This window comes from Watersipora subatra, chromosome 7 (genome assembly GCF_963576615.1).
Source record: "Watersipora subatra chromosome 7, tzWatSuba1.1, whole genome shotgun sequence".
Classification (NCBI taxonomy): domain Eukaryota; kingdom Metazoa; phylum Bryozoa; class Gymnolaemata; order Cheilostomatida; family Watersiporidae; genus Watersipora; species Watersipora subatra.
This window is the reverse complement of record NC_088714.1, coordinates 57,895,742-57,919,801: the sequence shown is the minus strand read 5'-3', so window position 1 is coordinate 57,919,801 and position 24,060 is coordinate 57,895,742. Positions and strand designations below refer to the sequence as shown.

The window sequence follows — 24,060 nt, the reverse complement described above, 5'->3', positions numbered from 1 at the left end:
CAAAATCCAAAGCACAGATGGTCACATTTTATTGAGTTCCAAGGATAAATATAAGTTCGGAATAAAGTTCTGTACATGCAGCAAAGAGGGAATAAATCTTGATAATTAAACTAAATTAAACTAAAAACATTTTAGCAAAAAGTTGAACCACGGAAAGATTATGCTAATGAAGTATGATTAAAATGACTTCTTGTGTCACTAAAACTGTTATTTGCTGCTAAACTAGTTGTCAGTAAAGTTTATTTGCATTTGTTTCTATTAGCAATCTCCAAAAAGATACCCATAGTACACATTACTAAAAATGTATATTTTTTACAACTTTTAGGAAATTTTGTTTTAGAAATTTTGAGATCTTTTAACAGTTTTTGAGTTTTTGTCAAAGAAATATGTAAAATGTTGGATGAATTGTGAGCAAGTGGTCCATCGCATCCAAGTCGGCTACAGTTTCCCAAAAGGCTGCTGCTGATGACAAAATGGACATCCAATCTTAAATTACTTTTTGGCTTAATCAATTCAGGTAGATCAATCTGCACTCAATGGAGTTTTGTGAGTGAACAGTACCGTAGTTGAGAAATGCTATGAACAAACGTACTAAAAAATAACCATATTGGTTAACATTATATATGCACAATCCTACTTTGCAACCTCTCAAATTTCAGATATAATCTTGACTAGCAGTCGTTAATGTATTCTCAGATGGCTTGCGAGTCCGATATGAGATCAATTTTCTCACATAGAGGATGGTGGTTGCTCCGTATTTTAGTGCCAGAGGAGTTATCACTTGCTTGCATATGCACAATACAGTAGACGCTCCTACAACATATACCTACTATAACATATACCTTCTATAACGTATACCTCCTATAACGTATACCTCCTATAACGTATACCTCCTATAACGTATACCTCCTATAACGTATACCTCCTATAACGTATACCTCCTATAACGTATACCTCCTATAACGTATACCTCCTATAACGTATACCGCCTATAACGTATACCTCCTATAACGTATACCTCCTATAACGTATACCTTCTATAACATATACCTCCTTTCACGTAAATTTCGCATAGCGAAAAGAGTCTATGTAAAGTTTTTGCTTTGTATTATATTCACAAATAATAAATTTATATAAATTTGTATTACATAATAAATTATAAAGAATGTAAAAGTGCAAGTTCTCAAATTTAATTGGAATAACGAGAGCCCCATAATTTGCCATAAAACTATCATTTTCTCTTTATGTGCACTTTTTAGAGAAAGTGATGTATGTACTGCCATTCCAGAGACAACCTGTGTTATTTTTTTAAGACTATAACAAACCTCTATGTTGTTTGCAAAAAACTTTTTAGCTGCTTTTTGCAAATAGACCCAACAAATAAAATGTATTGACTTATTCTGAAAGCAGTATTTGCTTTAACACTAACTTTTAACATCTATAAAGTCATGTTTTGCTCTCTTCCTTTACCCTACTATTTTCTTATCTTATCTGGTTGTATATTATTTGCGTTTTTCAGGTATCTCTTTGACAGAAGTATCCAGTACTGGCTGTCTGCCTAGTAATTACACGTGCTACAGGCCTATCTCATTACGCTGCTGCATAGCAGACTGGCAGATCCTTCTCAACCCGAGACTACTGAGGAGCTGACGCAAAATTAGACTCATTAACCAATTAGGAAAAAGTAGGCCGTCATCGCTAATGTCCGTTGATACAATACACGGCTGTGTCTTTTTCACCAATTATCAGCCAGTTGATAAATTACTATTGACATCGACTATGTATTTCAACTCTTTCTGATAAGAAACTATGTGCGGAACAAACATTGCGCATTCTCAAACACTTATTTCGTAAATCATGAGCTAGTCATTGGGTTATTTGGTTTACAAGTTAAAAGAAACTTTGTGTTATAGCGTGACACATAAGTATGTCTGCTGTAGAGCTTTCCACAAACCGTCACAACTTTTGGGGTCATTCACAATTGCTGTAACGCTTGAGAGAGTCTGGAGCACGACGCTCGCTATTATGTGAGAATGCTCCTAATCGGTTACTATGGCAACATCTCTTTGATTGGCAAGCGTAAGTAGGTATTCAAAACCGTTGAATGCTTATTGGCTGAAGCTCTGCACAGCTAAAAAGGCGAATCCTGTACAATAATGATATATATGCTATAGGAAAGACTATGCACTCTGTCCGGAGGCATATAGTGTTCAAGCATCTCAAATGTAGCTAATAAACAAAACATAATAAGCACAATCATTCTTTTGACATATCTTACCGTTTGCTCTCTTCTGCGCAGCTTTGGATTTGCGTAGAAGGGACATCACGTTTGGATTAACAACCGCCATTGACAACTAACTACTGCCTTTTTCTGATTACGCCTGTCCAAAAGAAAGGTAAAGCGAGAGATATGGACAACCATCAGCAGGTTAGTTTTTCTACAGCGGGTTCAGTAAGTAAAACTGACCTCCTGATAGCTAGCGCCATCTATCAAATGAATCTTTTATAGAGCATAGAGATAAATTAATTAAAGACTTACGGTTATAAACACGTCGATTAGGTGGCATATATGTCATATTGCATATTTTTCCAAGCTGTCATATATCTCCAACCTGTCATATCTTGTTGACATCCCATGTCATTAAGTGTTAGAGTAAACATGACAGCCATGTTTGATGATTGCAATGCTAGCCATCCAACTTGACAAGCCATGAGTAGTGCCCACACCATCATAGCTCCTCTGTGTGGTCATGATTTAGACAGCTAGTGATGCTTTCATCTCACTTGTTCTCACTAGTCAGTCTGACTGGTTGAACCTGTCTGCTTCGTCCACTTGGCTAGCATGTCAAGCTCCATTTCGATGGAATGGCAGCTCTTAGCAGGTAGGTAAAATGACTTCTACTGGGAAAATTGCAAAAATAATAAAACTTTTGTGGCTGTTTAATTATTTTTATGGCGTGTTTACTCATTTGCTACGAATTGGTTACGAAGCATTGCACTTACTAGAAATGACAAGCTAGATTATTACAATAATAGCAAGATCACTGTTGCGTGAAAACCCATCTCGAGCTCTTCAACAAAAATTTGGTGAATCAAATAATTTCAAGACATTACCGAGAGGTTTAATGTACATTACGAAATCTTCATTATGCGAGCCTCCAAAAATAGTCAAACAAGGCATGAACTTAATATGTACTTGTTGACTATATACAGTTTTTATATTAAAAAACCATGACAAATGCATTCCATACAATAGCTTACATACAATATATTCCATACAATAGCTTACATACAATATATTCTATACAATAGCTTACATACAATATATTCCATACAATATATTCCATACAATAGCTTACATACGTAAAAAAGTCTCTTGTTCGATGCTGACACAGTTTTACAGGCATCCATCTGGCTGCCAAATAATGTTCTACCATCAGTGTAACAAATTATGTCTTAGTTGATTCACCAGTTTGTGTCATGAAAATACGATTTAGCAAGGAACTTCTCAACCACTGCCAAATCTATATCTCATGGAGAGAGCTGATAAACACTTAGAGACTCTGGGATACGCATCAGTATTATCTAAGGGACATGAATTGTATGCACGGCTCTAAATAATGATTGCGTTTTGTGGCATTTTCCGACCTCAATAATACATGCTTTCAATCAACTGGTCTAGGAATGGCAAGTTCCTGCTCGACCATAATTGAGTGTTAGATGTATAGCAATTAGCGAATCTGAGCTTAAATTTAATTTTTATACAAGTAATATCAAAGATGGCCACACAGCAACCGCAAGTCCAATTTTATGCACAGATATGTAAACATGTGAATAGAGATTGGCGACGCCCGAGTTATGAAGCAGGCATCTCCCACACTGAGACCAATTAGTCAGCAGCCATAACCTCCCCCCAGTGTCTATCTAGCCCATCTGGCAGTATGTTCTGTGCCGCAACACAAATTAATTTTGGAGTGAACTATATTGTTTCTACAGACCCATCTATAGAAAAGACGAAGTTGTTTATGTTTGACTCTAGAACAAGCACTGCACATAACTTGTCAATAGGCCGACATGATTAAAACTTTTATGAAATTTACAATTTATATCACATCTTAATTTTTACGAGTTTAAATTATAAAAGTACTCTATTTAAATGCATAAAAATAAAGTAGTGCCTTGTTCTACCGAGTTTAAAATATAAAGGTACTCCAGTTAAACGCATAGAAATAAAGTAGTGCCTTGTTCTACCTTGAAATCACAGGTTTGCATCATTTTTAAATTTTTAAGATAGGTTTATTCTATGTTTAATAATTTTGTAATGAATGCAGCGAGTTAAAACACATTAACTTTGAAACATTCCCCCTACAAGTATATTCGCTGCTTCAATAAGCTGAATCCCGCTCAAAATTGTGCTATGGGACGATGCTGAAACGAACTAAACCAGCTTAGTTTAGATAAAAATAACTCTCTGATATGAACCAGTTTATTTTCCATAGAACATAATCAATCAATAGAGCTATCCCATTGACAAAAGCATGAATTAGTAATCTGAATCTCTGTAATACTGAAATGTCTGTTGCAGTATGGAGCTGAGGCAGCATACCAACATTACGGAGGCCCAGCCCCTACCACCCAACCTTCTCTCGACTCTTCTGTCATCCAGGGAACTAGCAGACAAACTTACCACGAACTTTCACGTTCATTCAACCCTCCAAATCTGTCTAGTCCTGACAGCATACAGCAGGTAGAGTTTTATAAACATGTCACAGTTAAGACTCTGTTTTGCTACGGTGCATAGTTCTAGTGCATGCTAATGATGCTTGTAATTTTTAATACCTAACAACTTCTGTACCTGCATAAAGTATTGAACATAACGATTCTTTGAAATCACAGACAGCAAAAAATTCTATCAAATCATAAACCTATTATTTTTCAAACTGATTTTTTAAAAATTGTCTTGATTTAAGATGAGTTTAAATGGTTTTGCCTAAACTTTTATTTGAAGCTTTCAGCCTGCGACTAAAGGTTCACAGGTTGATGCAATCATATCTGAGCACAGATTAATACAATTTTCAAGTTCTGCGTTCTTTTGACAAGCCCATATATGCAATTCCTTTTAGACTCAAAATCAAATTCTCAGACAGTTTGAACTGAAACATAAGCAAGCTGTTGGGACAGAAAGTCTAATCTTTTCCATCAAACCTTTCCTTTTTTCCTACTGATTTACAAACTTAGATATTTTGTTCAACTAGCTATAGAAACTGCTAGTTATTACTAGTGATCACTACAATTGCCATTAACATAGCTCTGCCATTAACATAGCTCTGCCATTTTTAAATTTGAGCAGATTAACTGTCAACAATATTTCAACATTTCTGATTTATCTCTCGATATCAAATCAAATATTTCTAAGCATAAACACGCTCTCTTGCACAAATGGAAGATACCCAATGTCATTTGTATGTCATTTATCACAATAGAAAAACTAGCGACGATAAATCAGTGGCATTTGTCTATCGATAGGTAATATATCTTCATCGTCTTTCTCATAGCTTGACACATTCCGAGTCCTTTGCCTATATCCTGCTTCGATTTCGACTTATTTCTGTGTGACATCACGGACTGTTTTTTGCTTAATATGCAAGCTTTAGGAAAACATGTATTATTCACAAAGACTAGCTACTACCACCGCTAGCGGGATTGGCCGATGAAATCACTAAGCAGTTTTCATCAAGCAGTTGACTCGACTGAGAGTAGGATGAAAATATCAAGTGTATTAAATAACATTAGAGTACTAAAGTTCATCAAATATGTCTCGTAGATTGGTTCAGCATTTGGTTCTAGTGGCATTTAAAATGTACTGACTTGTTCACTCAGTGATACAGATTTTGTTTATAAGTTTTGATTGTAGTTAAAAAGTTCTTGCTATTAGCTTTCATCAAAATATATGTGGTTTATAGCAGGGAGCAGCCATGGTGTAGTGGTATGCACTTGAGACCTCTTAGCAGTGGGGTAGTAGTTCAATCCTTGCTGCAGGATAGTAAAGGATGTTTAGCCTTCAATGGTAATTCAGTTTTTTTATATGCTAGTTGTGTTGTCAATGCCACCACCGCACTAAAAACTATTCTCCAAGCGTGTAATGATCATACTGCATTAGTCTCACAGGCATTCAAAGTTCATCGACAATAATTGTCATTCCATATTCATTAGACAAGGGGTAGCTAACAAAGTTTTAACAAAAATTGCTTTAAGCAAATATTTTGCTATTTGAAAAACTTTTTTTTAATTCACTTTGTAATATTTGAAATTCAAACTTGCACCTTTACGATCTGAAGGAATTCATTGAGTTGCATGCCATTATATACCATATACATTGTTGTTATGGGAATATCCAGACAACAACCAACTAGTTGGCTCCAGCGCAAGGCATCAATAAGGTGAGCTGTACATAAGTATGGTGCGCTATAATTGACATAGAGATGTTCTCTGTAGAAATATCAAACATTGCGGGTCTCTATAGGTTAGCTTGTTATCTATATAAATGGAATAAGATCACCATTTTATTAAACAAAAACCTGTCTTTTCAGCTGTGACCATTGCCAGAAGTTCTTTTCAATCCAATAAGTCAAAGTGTGTGTGTCTTTTTTTCTTTCCATGTTATTTCTGGCTCGTCGCACTCGTTCTGGCACAAACTAGATCGCTAGGTGTGCATTGTGTCGCAGAGATGAGCTCGCACCAGTAAATGGGATGTTTTCATACAAATACACAAGGAAGTGTTTCCGAGCTTTTTATAAATTGGCTTTTTGTCTCGCTTTTCTTTCAAGAACATTGCCTTGAATCATTGATGAGGATTACATGGGCCGCTATAGGATATCTGCCTCAACAGAATTACCTGTATATGTTCTATTATAAAACGAAACCAATGGTTCCTTGAGAAGAGCTTTTGTGTTGGTCCTGTAACTTTGCTGCTAGCATATAACAATTGACTTGAACCACTCTACACATGCTATTTTGCTTCTGACCTAAACTGGATCAGATGACATTTAGTTTTAGTTTAGAAAAAGTTTTAAAAATAAAAAAACTGATTAAATCTTTGGTCAGTATTTGATAGCAATAGCTATAACAATTCTTATAACCTGGTTGCAAATAACTTATGCAATCCTGTCACTATCATTTGTAGGATGTCACTTCTTCTCAATAGATAACTCTAAGCAAACCTGTCACTATCATTTGTAGGATGTCCCTTCTTCTCAATAGATAACTCTATGCAATCCTGTCACTATCATTTGTAGGATGTCACTTCTTCTCAATAGATAACTCTATGCAATCCTGTCACTATCATTTGTAGGATGTCACTTCTTCTCAATAGATAACTCTATGCAAACCTGTCACTATCATTTGTAGGATGTCACTTCTTCTCAATAGATAACTCTATGCAATCCTGTCACTATCATTTGTAGGATGTCACTTCTTCTCAATAGATAACTCTATGCAAACCTGTCACTATCATTTGTAGGATGTCCCTTCTTCTCAATAGATAACTCTATGCAATCCTGTCACTATCATTTGTAGGATGTCACTTCTTCTCAATAGATAACTCTATGCAATCCTGTCACTATCATTTGTAGGATGTCACTTCTTCTCAATAGATAACTCTATGCAAACCTGTCACTATCATTTGTAGGATGTCCCTTCTTCTCAATAGATAACTCTATGCAATCCTGTCACTATCATTTGTAGGATGTCACTTCTTCTCAATAGATAACTCTATGCAATCCTGTCACTATCATTTGTAGGATGTCACTTCTTCTCAATAGATATCTCTATAAAATCATTTGATTATTTTACAGGAAATGATGAGCTATGCGAATGCTGTCAGAGCAGCACCCACTGGTCCACCACCAGAAGTCAGCGAGCAACAAATAGAACTCGATAAAAAACAAATATACAGGTAAAATAATTACTATGTTTCCCTGCTCTCAGGTTATGTATGCCTGGGAACCTAGGTTAGGCCTATGTTATGACAGTCACCCGTGTTTGTAGTCGCTAATATTTGGAATCATGAATTAGTCAAGGATGAGCTGCAAAACAGACTTTTAGAACATTTTATCAACATAACTTTTGGTTGAGTTTCTTACCAAAAGTGTAAGAGTTGAGCGTAAAAGTGTGAGTGGTTTGAGAACAACACGCAAAGTGTTGTTCTCAAATCAGCTTTGCATTAAATTTTTCACTAGGTTTGAAGATTACACTAGAGTAGAGATTCGATAGTTAAGAGAAAGTCTATCTGAAGAAAAGAAACATGGCTTAGTTTACTCATGCTTCAAGAGCAGGCCAATATTCACTTAGCAGAGATGGCAATATCTAATCAAATAGCAGACTGCTCTAAAATATATGACACTAAAAAGCAGGTCCCTCAAATATGTGACATGATATAGCAGGTCTCAAAAGTATGCTCTCTCCATGCTATTTACCAGTAGTTGCATGACATTGGATATCACAGCTGATTGCCTGTTTATAAACAGCAACTGCAGTGATGCTGGTAACAGTTGCTCACCTTAATCTGCTCAACTCGGAGTACAATACGCTCTGCTCATAGTACCTGCTTGCAGTTTGAAAATTACGTGTGGGTGTAAGCCATGTGCAGTGTGGTGTGTGCAGTATAGCATGGTCTATGCCATACAGTGTAATTTGTGTAGTGCAGTGTGGCGTGTGCGGTACAGTGTGGTGTGTATTACAGTGTGGTGTGTACCACAGTGTGTTATGCGCCATACAGTGTAGTATGTGCTATGCAGTGCAATGTGTGCAGTACAGTGTGGTGTGTGCAGTACAGTGTGGTGTGTGCAGTACAGTGTGGTGTGTGCAGTACAGTGTGGTGTGTGCAGTACAGTGTAGAGCTGGTGGTTAGATATGAAACAACATCTAAAAGATTCTTAAGTAGTTTATCTTTTCCTACTAGCAAATCTAAATATTTAAAACTGGTTTTCTGGTTGAACAGTATTGTCTACAGATGTCTATTCAACACCATGCTGAAAGCTGTTAATAATCTTTATCGCATTAACTGTAGATGAAAACTAAAAGGACATTGTCTGCACAGATAACTGAGTTAGCTTGCAAAAAACACATCTCCTGGAAAAGATATGTTTTTGCAAAACATATCTTTTCCGGACATTCTTGAAAAAATATGTTTTCATCATACCTTTTCTAGAGTTTTTCTAGCGGATGATGAGGTATTCTCTTTGTTTTACAGTGTTGCTAGTGGTTTATTCGTTTTAGCAGCTGTTAAATTTCACCTTCAAAATTTTTAAACCGCCATTTTATGCAGCAGAATTTCAAAGTTACTGCATATCTTTCCGTCAAAAATTACTATTTAAAATGAAGCTGCTACCTCTTACCGTTAAAATATATGAGTTCGAATCTCATACAAAGCAATCATTTTTTCACAACCATCTGCCCGTGACTTCAGAAAGCCGCACAGACATGACTCTTACCATAGTAAATATTGGGTTAAGTCTAACAGTTTGCTTGAAGTAATAGAGAACAGATAGGAATGCCATCAAATAGTGGATGAAAAGAACGGAAACTTCAAAAATCGATGAACCGTAGCAAAAATGCTTCACTTTAACAAAGTTACGGTGCGACTATCAACACGAGTTTATGCAAGTTTAAGAAAGTGTTGTAAGTTTGCCTCATCATTGTCTAGAGTTTTATGACAAGCTGCTGTCTGCTAATTGCCGTCTCCATACATGCTAACACAGCTTTGTTAGTTCTATGTTTAGATTACAGCGAAATTTGTTATTATTTTCGAAGAGTTTATTGCTGCCAGCTCTTCTTTTGCCACATGTTTCCAGTCAGCACTCGATGTATCTCTTTTTCCGCTGACTTCAACAAATTGCTTTCTCACAAAGTGCTTTTAGGATACTCTTGGCATAATGTAAAAAAGTGGAATACGGTACGCGAAAAGTATTCCTTAATTTGAAGTTATCTTATATGTGCCACTTTCATCAATATGTTCCAGCATAGTAATTACTCTATCAATGATTCGTAAATGAATCTAGCAAACAGTTTTAGAATACACTAAATGTATGTGTTTTTAGCCTGAAAACCTTCACAATATCTATAAAGACCGGGAATCATGCCTTTTGCGGATGCATCACCAATTTGCGTTTCTCTTCTGCCAATGAACCCATTTGTCTACCATGGTGTAGACAAACGATAAAACTAAAGCTATTATATTTCTCTTAAAATTGTGAGGTGTATGTCTGATGTGAACCCAGTTGCGTACCCCGTATGTGTAGCAAACTAAAATCACGCTAGAGTTCAACTCACACAACTTTTCAGACCAGGGATATTTCTACCAGCACACGTTGCGTGCCGATGCTATCTTCTCTTACAGCTGAATTTAGCCAAAGTTAAAAAGCTTTTGGAATGACTTAATTGTCTTGAACACAACAAAGTATCGGCCTCATTGAATTGCGGAACATTATTGCTATCAAAGGCTAATCTCTAGAAGTCCTGAGTCTAGTGAAATAGACCGAGTGTTCCCTGCTTATCTCTTGCTATCATATTGCCTTGATTTGATGTGAAGAAGCTTAACTTAAAACGCCGCCACGAAATAAATACTGATAGAGTTGCATTGCTCGTTCACCTGCGATAACCTTTCACCTTTGTACTGAACAACCCATAGGCATTGACTGAAAGCCTTTTTATTGGCTAGCAAGAAAACCTTAAAAAAAGACATGCACAAACATAGTTGTGCATATTGTTTATAAATGGTAAATATATGGTCTCATCAGCCTCGGGTACGCGTATATTTATACAGCATGTACAGGAAAACAATGGGACAAATTCTAACCAACCTATTTTTAAATCATGTGAAAATCAAACTTTTGCTATCGATTTTTGTCGCTATTAATCTTGAAACATCCTGGCAGTCAGAGCACCTAAAACAGCAAACAAATTTCAAATGATAAAAAATATCTTTACTTCCTAATAGAATCTTTCAAGATTAGATGTGAGTGATCTTTTAAATATGTGACTACAAGAATTGTCATCTAGTAACTTTAATGTGCCACTGAGACTATTCGTAGAGTTGAACAAAACCAGAAAACTTCAAAAACATTTTCATTTAATAAATTTAATATTTATGGCTTGAAGTCTTCGATATACCTTTATCTACCCGATAGTAAAACATTGTTGAGAAAATAAAAACCTTACTTGCATTTGCCAATCCCTTTGAGCTGTAAACCGAATGGCATGACTTCTACCTCTGACAGAGAGATAAAAGAAAGATTAATAGGTCTAGGTAGTGTAAGGCCATTTGACAGTGCTCCCTTTTGGTTGTATAATAGCTTCCAGTAGGCTTACCACACGCCTGTAAGCGGATAGAGGGAGAGATAACCACACTGATTCACCGTTACCATGACCTAACTACTACTAGCTCATCTGAATGTCTCCGTTTCTTTTCATGTCGTCTTATCAAGTTCCTCAAGCTTAATCTAAAACAAAAAATCCATTTGCAACGATCGGCGATTTTCATTACTCACAGCATTATTTTACGAAGGAGGAACTTTGAGTTGCCAATTCATCGTTTTTTTGACGTCATCAAGTCGTTTGCGCATGGACACGTTCATGAAAAAACCACCATTTTTGTAGAAAACGATCGTTTTTCTTTGCTTTATTTGTACTTTTAAATGTTGTTTTGATACTATAATAAAAAATTGCAAACAAAAACATCGTTTTCAAATTATCATTGCAAAAGCTTCATGTTTCTAACGAAAAAATTGTCTATAAAGATGGCCGACAACGATAAAATGATGTCACGAAAAAACGAAGGATTGTGAAATTCCATTGTACGTAGTCTGTTTAGTCATTGACATTAAGTTGCTAAATGCTAATTGCTAATTGCTAATTGTCTATTAGCATTGTAAAGTGTTTGTTTATGCCATTCTTTTTCTTCACTATTCATACTAATATTCAGAAAATACGCAATTGCAAATTGTCGATTACAGTTGCCATTGCCAATTATTTTTTTGTAGTCATCCTCTTTTCTCACTACTTACAATAATACTTAATAAATGCGAAATTGCGACTTCGACGAGTCGGGATTCAAGCAATAAAAACGATGTCTGCTCTTCGGAATCTTTCAATGAGGATATTGCTGACTATGCCAAGCAGGTGAGAAGAATAATAATAATAAGAATAATAGTCTATCAACTTCAAATGCAAACAAATATTGATATTTGAAGTTTTGTAATCAGAAGGCTGTAGAGTACAGTAAATATAGAAAAGAGTCTAGCAATTGTTCCTTTGCAGGCTCAAACTATCAAGTATGTTTTGATTTTAGGATAAAAGTAGTTCTTCTAGCTCATTAAATAAGATGTCTAAAAAATATTTGGTAGTATCAATTCAGACCCAAAACTTTCATGATGGATAATTCTTGTAACCAAATGACACCCACAACCGGTAACACTTTGGCAGCATCTGGCAGCGTCACTTTTTAGCAACATTTTCTTTGTTTTGTTAAATGAAGTATTGGTCACATTTTCAACAATTTAAATATCCATGTTTAGAGACGTTTTTAGGTCTTTCTACAAGCGCTGACAACATTGATAGATTCTAATACTGGAAGCCTGTAGAAGTGATCAAGTGCAGGGTCACATGACTTAAAAAGATAGCATTGTTCTTAGTCACGCAAGACAATAATTTAATGGTCAATGACAAGACTACTTGAGAATTCCTTGAATGACCTCAAAACAGAGAAATAGCTCAGCTTGGATAATTTTATTTTTGTAATAATTAGGTCAGGTTTTAGGCAAATGACTCCACAAGTTAACGTCAAAAAGTTTTAAGACTTTTAACTTAACGTATAAAACATTTAGCAACGCCTTGTATGCGCCACAGATATTTTGCTTGCTTTAGTAACCTAGTAGTCTAGTGATCTAAAAGGCTGTACCTGCAAGCAATGGGCTGGGGTTCAACTTCCAAAAGGGCACCATTAGTCACAGGAATGACAACTCCTGTGACCAATTTCTGTTAAATGGCTCTTTGCAACTGGGCATGTCTCTAGTCACCGAGGTTCCTTGACACTAAACTCATATATGTCCAGCTAAGAGCACAGAGATATTGTTTGTACAACAACAGCTCTTAAAACACACACAGCCTCTGCTCAGCAGACATTATACTCCATATTCTAGGGATTGCTCACGTACATGTACATGTATATAAAACTGAATTAAATGTAGGAAATTGTGTGTCGTCAGCTCATTCACATTTAAATTGCAGACATTTATATGTATCATTTATAAAAGTATTATCAGTTGAGGCAAAATTTTGCGGTGGTAATCTGCAGTGTTGATCGAAAGCAGTCTAAGAATACTGTTTATAGAAAAAACTTTGACACACTCTCAAGTGTATAGATATCATTAGACATGGGTCTTAAATCTAGCTATAAATATTAATTTTTTTGTTCATTTTTAGATAAAAACATGAAACTTGACCAAACATGAAACAAATATAAAGCTTGACCATTTGATCTTCACATACATGTAGTACTGAGAAAAACTGATGAAATAATTCCAATTTATTGTCAGATGTAACACTTGAAAGCTGTTTTTTTTCTGAAGGATACTTTTAAATGAGTATAAGGGTTACCATATCCGCAACGAAATCAAATTTGAATTGTGAAAAAGAATGGCCACCCTTGTCTACTGTTGTATTCACAATAGTAGACAATAATGAATGGTCAGATAATCTTTTGCAAAAACTCATCACTAAAGAACCTATTGTTCCTTTCTGTTTTAGGCAAGGTCAGACAAGCCATACTTCACTGCTAATCATATGATAGACACCTTGGTGAGTGGAACATTGTTTTAGTTTTTAATCCTTTACCAGTCTATGACCTCCCGAAGTTAATAGCAACGTTACATCAACCAGTTAAGCCTCTCCATATTTTAATATAGAATTTATTGAAGCTACTGAACATCCTTTTGTAACTTCTAGCTTCAATGTAATTATCTCTTCCATTACGGAGGTCTTTTGTCAAATCTTGACAGTGCTGTAGTTTTTTTGTCATGCATCACTTTTTTTAACATGACGGCCATGATGGATAGTTCTTATACCCAAGAAGAGTAACACTTTGGCAGCATTTAGCAATACTACGCTCTAGCAACACTTTCTTTAGTTTTTTAAACCAAGGGATAACTATGTTTTCAACAGTTTCTTTCTGGAAGTGTTGATGAACAGTATACTAATTTTGATCAACTCAGCAAATTACTGGTTGAGTCTTTGTTGAAATATGACTAATTATTTCAAAAAACCTCCAATATGTTTAGCAAAATGCACCAGAAAGCGCATGGTCAAGCAACACACTAACACCAATCCTCACAAGTTAGTTTTGAGTCAGACAGTTAGCCGCGCTCATGAGAAAACAAGCTAAAAACATTTTCAAAAGACAATCTTTCAACATGTAAAAATCCAAAACATAAAATCTTTTTTGTAAAAAGAGCATTAGAATACATTGTTATGGTAGTCTAATGTTTACATGTATAATAAACTTTAGGTTACCGCACGAGCATCTCTTGTACCGAAGTCTTGTCAACTTTTTACTTACTCCTTTCAATTTTCAAATGGTTTCTAACGCTATCAGAACTTATAATAACAATTCATAAGAAAACAAACTGTACTGATAGCTTTTATATTTTAGTAGCGTATATCTTGAGTTCCGGTACAGAAACATAAACATGAACTTAAGTAAGCTATACCCTTGCTTAAACATACTGCTGCTTATACCTATACTCACAGTATATTGTTCATATTGCTGATATGGCCAGGACTGAATGCATAATGAGGCATTGCATATTTATAAGCGTTGAGCATGCAGGGCTAATAATCAATTTATAGCATTTATGTTTTTAATGTTTCTAGATGTTGACCTTCATAAATTGCTAGAAATATACAGTTTTACAATTTTAGGAAATACCACTGTGGTGTAAAACTGTTCTAGACTGATTTGGTGTCTTTTAAACTGAATGTCACAAACCCTGTCTATAGAAGCACGCTCTTGAAGAATTGTAACAACCTTGGAGAGTAGCATCAGCCCAGAATATCAAACTAAAACTAAAATATGTGCAATATAACGAATGTGTAGACAGTTTGACGAAGGTGAAATTACTTGATGGAGGGTGCACCGATATCTCATAGAGTTAGCAATAAAGAAGATGCCATTTACCAGGACAGATTTAAAGATGACAGCTTCTTTGTTTTTAATGACAACTGTTCGTAACCATGGCAACATATAATACCCTCTTAATGATATTAGCTAACATTATTATTTAGTGCATTTTAGCATTTTTGCTGCAATTAACGCTTATTTTAAGTAGTTATAGAAGGAAAATTACAGCTAATCCATCAAGTCATAAAACCAAAAGGTCTGTTTCTTGTTGAATCACTTGAAATAAATAATAAAGTTTACATGAAGCCAACTCGTGAAACTTAAAGATGAACTTAAAATTTTAATAGACTTTATCAGAAAATACCGATATTGTTCTATTATTTGCGATTGTTGTTGATGTTAGAGGTGATCCGACTGCCAGGATGTTTAAAAAATAAAGTCGATAAAAATTGATGACGGTTAAACGGTCGGATCAAATGGAACTGTGATTATGACAACTATAGTTGCAAAAAAATCGACAGAATAGAGAATAGAACAACTTGATTGGGTTAAAACACTCAGAAGTAAAACACGTGTGAAATGCTGTCACTACTAGTTATAGTTGATATCAGCTGTTGTGTTAGATTTGCAGCGTTACGTGACTCTATTCTGTCACTTTGCAGCTATAAACCCCATAATCGCACTTTCACTTGATCTGAGCGTTTCAACGGAAATCGAGTTTTGTTGATTTTAATCTTGAAATATCCTCGCACTTAAACTTATCTCAAACTTCAAAAACAATTTCACATGATAGAAAAATGCCGATACTTTCTCATAAAATTTACTAAAAAATTGTGCAATTTCATCTCTAAGCACTTCAATTATCAACCTGAACTTTTGTATTTTCAAAGCCGGAAGCTGATTTTTAGTTATTGGCATGGGTTAAAAACTAGGGCCAATTATCTGGCAGCCGTTTTCCAAGCTATCTTCTCCCCTCTCACAGCTCTTATCAGATGCCTGCCGACCAAACATATGTATAGTTTTTCAAAACTAATTAGACAAAGGTAAGGTTGCTAAAAATACAATTGATTTTTATTATAAATGATTGAGTGTAGTTGTAATGAAAACAAATTAGAACAAAACCAAAACAAAAGATTAGATTGTGGCTTTACATAAATACAAATACATTGCAAAGCTGAGTTGTTGTGACATGTGCTCCTCTATTATGTGTCTTAGAAGCTGCATCTAGTATTTAAAACTTGGTTACAGGTATTGTGACATATCTCTGTCAGGTCAAATCTTGATAATCATTCTCACCAACTTGCGATGAGGACTAGCTTTTTGTCTATTGATTTCCGGAGAAATTAGAACAGAAAAAATTGACACCTTTATTTGTAATAAATAAGAGACTTCACTTAGTTCATTAGCTTCATTAATATATAGGGAAATACATGTACTTGAAATTTGACAGACATTTGAAATCAGTATACAATAAAAGATTATGGCTGAAACATTTTAACAGCAAAACTTCTAATAATATAATACAGTATAATAAGAAATAATATTATATAACATACTATAATATATATATTTATATGTATTATAAAAGATTAGTATTAGTATGTTAGCATAATTTTTTATTATGTTATAATATATTATAATATAATTTAAGTATAATATGATATGATACAATAGAATGTAGTATAATATATTTAATACAATTATAGATGGTTCAAGCAATACAAGTCCTCCGACTTCACTTGCTGGAAATCGAAAAGGTAAGCCACTACTTCATCAACATAATAAATATCGTCAAAACCGGAAGTTTTTTTGAACGAGTAAATTTGATTTCATTTATATATTTTGCAAAAGGACACCTTATTCACTACATAACCTTTGTTGTTCACTAAAAGTAACCGGCTGCACTTGCGACATGTAGCAGATCTGATTAGCCAATAGCAAACAACATACTTAATCTCAAAATTGTCCGGTGGTTTAAACAGGTCATCTAAATTTCAATGTGTTTTAGCTCATCGGCTAAAAATATGTCCGGTGTAACTGAGCCTTAGCAGATCTCTCAGAGTAATACAGTCAGTTGGAATGTATATGATTTATAGAAGATACAGTATCATAACTCTACTACTGGTCCTGTTGTTACAACAGAGAAAGAATAATTATTCTGTAATGAGTGGAAGTAAGATAATTAGCAAGTAATTGGATTAGCAATGGCCGCCAACCGAACAATCAGACATCAAAAGATCTCTGATTGAGCCACTCACAGCAGCTCTTCCTGAAATATTTAAGCGATTGCTAAACTACTTGGCTCCAAAGTTTATTAGCTATTGTAGGCAAGCGGGTTAAAAGTCAAAGGTGAAAAATGTCATTTTGATATACTCTACCTATCATTTACCTATTTTTAAAGATGAAAATTTTTGACCCTTATTTTTCTTCTGTGCGCTTCAACTGCAATCAAGGTTTATTGATTTTAATCTTAAAATACTCTGGCAGTCAGATCACCTCAAACATAAAAAAAATCGCAAATGATAGAAAAATACAGATACTTTTTGATAGAATCTACTAGAGTTTTGTGTAAGTTTACCTTTAAATAAACCCCATTAGCTATGCTTCAACCAAAATCAAACATGTTTATCAGCATAAGGTTTATGTTATAAAATTTTTTTGTTCTTGGAATATTTAGTTTTGCAAGTAGGACCTGTATTTAAAAGATGTCAAGTAATGTTTGATAAATGAAATCCGAAAAGTGACAATATGTCACATTTTTAACAGATATATTTGCATAACATGATACATCTATTAAAAGCACCGATAAAAGGGAAAAAAATCAAAATATAAAAATCCAAGCATGCTAAAAATGACAAAAAGAATATTTTTAATAATACAGTACATGTAATGCATACTTTATAAAGTCATTAACCAAATGCCTGGTATTGCACAGGTGATAGAATAATTACTTAATGAATTTGAGTAACTTTCCTTGGGAAGCTAGTTCTTTACTAAAATCTTTACGAGAACAATACCCTAGTTCTGGCCAGCTTAACAACCATTATGCGTAACGGTCAACAGTGTTAGCTATTAACCTAAAACAAGTGCTTAATGCGTGAGTATCTTAACCAATGTAATGACTATTTGCCCGTTGAAACTATAGTCTTCTGTGTAAATTAATGGTTAAGTTTGCTGCTTCTAGATCTGGAGGTTTCAAGATCAAATCCTGTGCCGAGTAGACTTTTTATTGCTAAAATTTACTTGCTATAACTGTACACATGGTTTAACAAAAAAAAAACAAACACTGAAATCTCTATATACAGATACGTTTATTGAGAATACAATTTTTCTGTAACTCATTAAAGTTAAGCTCTTATATTTTAGTTTATTCTTATCTGTCTAGTGTTTCCTCAAATCTATCAACTCAGCAGACAACATACAAAAATCAATATTTTGCAAACACGGGTCTTTACTATAAATGGAGCCAATTATTTATATTACGATCCTTTTCCTAAGCAAACTGATCACTGCCCCATGCAACAGAGAAGTTTAACACTGATATTGATGAAACCCAGAATAATATATCATGGAAATGTTTGTCGTTGCTAAATGTTATGCTGCTAATTCCATTTTCGGTAATTTCATGCTTATACTTTTATATTTAGCTGACATGAAATATTTGTGCTAAATTTAATTAAATATCTCTCTGAATCACCTTCATAGCCTACTAATGCAGATGGACTGTGTTACACGAGTTCGAAACCTGTACGGTGCAATCTTTTTTCCAACTCTGACCGTGAATTCAGATGGACACAGCTCTTATTACAGTAAAAACTAGTAACCAGGCAGCCTTGTATACTGGGAAAGATCGTCGGACGAGCCGATAAAGACGCAGAGAATCAAAAGTTTCACAATTACTCGGCTTATTTCAAGGTGGTTGGTATAGGTGATTAAAGTATCCCACTTTACCAGCTTTGCCGTCGGTGAAGTTAGGAATGTTACCAATTGGAGTAGTTAATAAAGCGTTAGTCTACTAAGACGAAAGTTGGAATCGTGAATTGTTTTGTAGTAAAAATAGTAATTCAATCTATCTTTTTTCCTAATGCTCCAACTGTGGCTTTGGACAAACGGACAGACAAACGAACAGACAGACAAATGCACGGATGTACAGACAGACAGATGAACGCATTTCTTATTATGTCAGAGATTACCCTACTCAAACAAAATTTTTTGCTGATGTTAAAGTAAACCATCTGGCCTCGTGAACTGCAGGCAGTGATGATATATAGAAAATAGATTTAACAATGCTAGAATGCGAGAAATAACTAAGAGTCATTTCTGTGGTATCTGTTTGCGGTATTTTTTCTCTTAGTTTAGATTAGCTTTCTCCAACAGGATTTGAAACTTATTACGAAGTTGACAGTTATGGCCAATATTTCATCTGACACGGCCATAGAATTGCCTTATATTACCTTTATATTAGAGTCATCCAACCCTACTAGGGTGGTACAATGCAAACTCAGTTTTGATGTTTTGTCTGTAAAAATTTTCAAAAACTTAAACTTTAGATCAAATGAACATGAAATATCAGTACTTTTCTAGCAATCACGCAATAGAGGCTGCTTGTTCAAGCAGGCACTCAATAGAGACGATGTACAGCAGCTGCTGAAAACTCCTTGCATAAGGGCTTTCAGTTAGACACAAAAGTTTTATATTGCTTCTCCATAACTGTCCCAGGCAAACTTTAGAAAATCAAAAATACTTTATTCTGACTGATTATTATAGATGATGAAATGGTAATATTTTATTAACAGGCCAACCATGAATGTTATATCTGCTTTCAGTAAGGCACTTGTCATTGGTGTTGGTTCTGGCTCCCTGCTCACAAAGAGTTTGGGCCTTTCAAAGCTCTTACAAACAATTTTTGATAAGGTTGTTACATGATTGTAGGCTTGTGGGTGTATGTTTAGGTTTTCTTAACATAGTGGTGTAAGCAAAAAGAAAAAAATGATTTAGACATTTAGAATACAAAATGGTAATCATAGTTGACAGCCGATCAAGCGCCAAATGCAATCAGTTTTAAAACATTCGGCAAATCAGAAGAGTTGAGCCCAAGTTGTATTCAAATAAAAAATGTTTTATTTTTATCTGAATACAACAAAGATGTGAATCTTTGCTGTATTCAGATAAAATGTGAATGTGCTAAGGATCGTAGAAAACTCATGCAATAAACTGTTCTCTGTGCACCCCACCAATTTAAGCTATAGTTTTTTATTTATGCGCTTTAAAAATGGTGGTTGTGGAATATTACCAAACAAATCATGACTTTGTGTCAACCGAACTCTGGCTATCAGTCTGATGAGGTAGATATAACTTCTCTCATAATAAAAAAAGTAAGTGATAAACTTGCCTAAGCAATATGCTACCTGTATTCCAAGTAACGCTGCCAGGTCTGTCAGAGAACTGCGATTATCACTATTACCATTATTAGTACTATTTTCAATTTTGAAATTATTATAGTATTTAGTTAACGTATAATTCAGTTATCTGTTTTTGAAACAACAAATTTCGACGATGCTGGAATATTTGCAGCCATTTTGGATTGCATGATTAGCTTAATTGGAAGCTGCCATTGTAAGCAGAATATAAAGAAATTCCACCTGCCATAACTGTAAACGCCAGCGTTTCAACCAAATTGCAAAACCACCGCTAATAGATTCACCTAAAGGAAAATCCAAAACATTAAACAACGAATTAATAATAATGTATAAACGTTTAAGTCTTTGGCACATTGACGTGTCTCTGACACTTCTGTGACACCTTCGTGTCATGAGATGGAAAAGTTGCTTTCTGATATGCAAGAGCCAGAGCTATAACAACGGTCAGATTAGATAAGTAATTTATGCAAATTCCAAACCACAGCAAGGTAGAGCGGGTTCCTGGCACTGGCTGTCAGATTCTGACGAGGCCTTCATCTCATCTCACGCATTTTCTATTACTTAACTTTAAACATTCAATTTACTCTGTCTCGCGTTTCTCATCATCCTGCTCTACTCAAGACAATTCTACGGGCAACTAATTACAACAGTCAGATGGTTCTTGGCTCTCCCTCGACTGATTTGTATCGGCCCGGAATCCCATAATTAATAATTGGCAGGAGAAGGCGACCGTGGGGTTTATGTAAAGGATAGTATTGTGTTTAGAGATGATTATAGGTAAAATATCAAATTTGACAGCTCCTGACAAGAAAGATGTAATCAGACAAACTACGGCGCAGCTACAAATATACATGACAAGACCGTATCGTGCCTGCAAGGCTAGCGGTTGTTAGATTATGCAGCACAATACATTCAGTGTACTCTGATTAGAGTCTTGGCCTGCGTGATAATAAAGAATTCTCGTAAATACTCTCACGCAAATAAAAATAAAGAACAGAACTAAACTAACTCTAAACTAACTAACTCTAAACTTACCCGTCTAGAATCAAAGACATTTTTAACAAATAGAAAAATGAATATGAAATGTTTACTATGCTTTTATTGTGCAATTCGAGAATTGCACAATTAGTAACAATTACTATTTGAGAAATATAATGAAAAAAAAGGAAATTAGCCTCATTAAAATAGGTTTTGCCATAAGATAGTGAGGTGTTATTTAGATAAATTCTTAAAACAGCATCAAGACAAGGTCAGGTACATGTTTTATAAAACCAACGATATTTTATTTTTGCTTTTATTAAAAAAGGTTTATCAGTATGCCCCTGAACCGGTCACCTAATGCTTGGTACAATAATAATAGTAATAATATTAATAATAATAATAATAATAAACATGCATTATTCTTATATTATTATTAGTATTAATACTAATGCTAGTATTATTATTACTACTGTGTTTATTCCAATGCTGCCAGGACAAACACCTCGTAGCAGATTCTTGACCATACCATTTCTTATAGAATTTTATATTGCTGGAGGCCACTATTAAATTTTAACTGAGATGCATTGATGTCTTAAAGCTATAGTTGCTAAAGATTTGGACATTGTGTTCTGGTATGCCTTATCTTGTTTTTTTTATTACAATTTTTTTTTATAATTTCTTTTGATTGCGAAAACCTGAAGTTTTAATAGTGATTACCATCAAAACTGTCATGGTATCATCGATTAGGTTCTCTTAGGACTGTTACTAAAGTTTAACGGCGTCGATAACTACTTTTTGACAAGCAGTGAGTCACTTGTGATGCGCCCTTCTGATGACCTTCAGAAAATCGAAGAGCTTCAAAAGCCTTCTGAAAAAAAATTATCCCAAGGTGTGCTCAATAGTTCATAGTTCCTAGTTCATATTTCATAGTTGATACCCACTTGACAGTTCTAAGCGGTTCATGTACTAGCAATGAACAGTTGTTATTCTTTGTGCATTTAACTGTTCAGTTATAATTGAAATATGAGCAAAAATTGGAAAGTTGCATGTAGCTCGTAAGTAAAAAAAGATTTTTATGTGAGCACACTCATGCATTGCAGTCACACAAATATGTTACATCAGCAAAAGGAGAAACAAAGTAACCTTTCAAGTACATAGGAACTTTGTGACATATTTATGAAAGGTTAGCTTTTTTCTATTGCATCTAAATCTTTGGATTAACTACCTAACTAGTTTGCTTTTGAGTAGATGAACGCTGAACGTTACCTAATAAGAGCGAATTAAAGTTTTTGCTGTAGTAAGTCTGCTTTAAAATGCAACTTGGCTCCTGTTAAGCTCAAAATAGCTTGATAGGAATTCCATTTACGGAGGCTCTGGCAAAAGAACCTCTTTGGCATCTGAAACACGACAGCGTTGCATCTAGAAATCTTTTGTTCCTTTGTCCCACGAGGTGCCTCAACAACGCTGTAACAAGAAGGCAGCTAATGCTGTCTAAAAGAACTAGACACAGAATTAGGTATTTTAGACTACCAAACATGAATCTGAGAGCCGGAGACACAAATAACATTTTTAGTTTGTGCACCTCTACTTGTTAAGCAATTTATCTATGTCGAGTCTTTTTATAGGTTCACGAACTATGCGACAATTTCTGTGCCAAATATATTGGATGTTTAAAAGGCAAGATGCCAATAGACATAATGATGGAAGAGCAAGATTCTGAGGGTGGAGATGGTCGACGCCCGAGTACAGCTTCAATAGAATCATTGCTAGAACCTAGGAGTCCTCACATTGACCCGGTAAAATATAGCGTCTTTATTAATATGCAAATAAATATATAATTCTATGTTTTTCTATGCAGATCATGAGTTGAGCCAATTATAGGTATTTATCAATTATAGGTATGTATCAATTATAGGTATTTATCAAGCACGTAATGATCACATATGCAAAAACAAATTGTACCGTGTATCTATTTTAATATATATATATATATATATATATATATATATATATATATATATATATATATATATATATATATATATATATATATATATATGTTTCTGCAGTGGTCAAAAAATTTTTTCAAAACAAAAGAACACTAAAGGCTAAAGCAGAAAATATAAACAATAAGATGCAACATATTGTATATATGTTGCATCATATTATTGTAATATTATATAATGTGAGATAATTTAATACAATATTATATATTGTAAGATAATAATATAAATTAATATAGCATTATATATTGTGAGATAATATAATTTGATATAATTATAAAATAGTTATAATATGATAATACTGTATAATGTAGTACAATATTATGTAATAATGTAAATAATGAAAAAATATGAAATATATTTAAAAAGAGACATAACAAGCAATAGACAAGAAGACAAGATAAACCCAGCAGTATGGAGCTATAATTGTAAAAGGTAGAAGATGATTATACAATGCCACCATTTGCTGATGATCTGATAACAT

General features: G+C 34.4%; 1 protein-coding gene across 1 annotated transcript in view; it reads left to right on the top strand.

Moving 5' to 3' along the window:
- Positions 1-2,189: 2,189 nt before the first annotated feature.
- The window catches only part of LOC137401107 (homeobox protein Meis3-like), a 47,623-nt gene continuing 25,752 nt past the window's right edge, over positions 2,190-24,060 (top strand). The window contains exons 1-7 of the mRNA XM_068087470.1: positions 2,190-2,428; positions 4,586-4,747; positions 7,854-7,954; positions 12,039-12,177; positions 13,804-13,854; positions 16,879-16,929; positions 23,199-23,369. Coding sequence (XP_067943571.1) covers positions 2,411-2,428; positions 4,586-4,747; positions 7,854-7,954; positions 12,039-12,177; positions 13,804-13,854; positions 16,879-16,929; positions 23,199-23,369 — 693 coding nt within the window. The 5' untranslated portion in view covers positions 2,190-2,410. The remainder of the gene's footprint in view (positions 2,429-4,585; positions 4,748-7,853; positions 7,955-12,038; positions 12,178-13,803; positions 13,855-16,878; positions 16,930-23,198; positions 23,370-24,060) is intronic.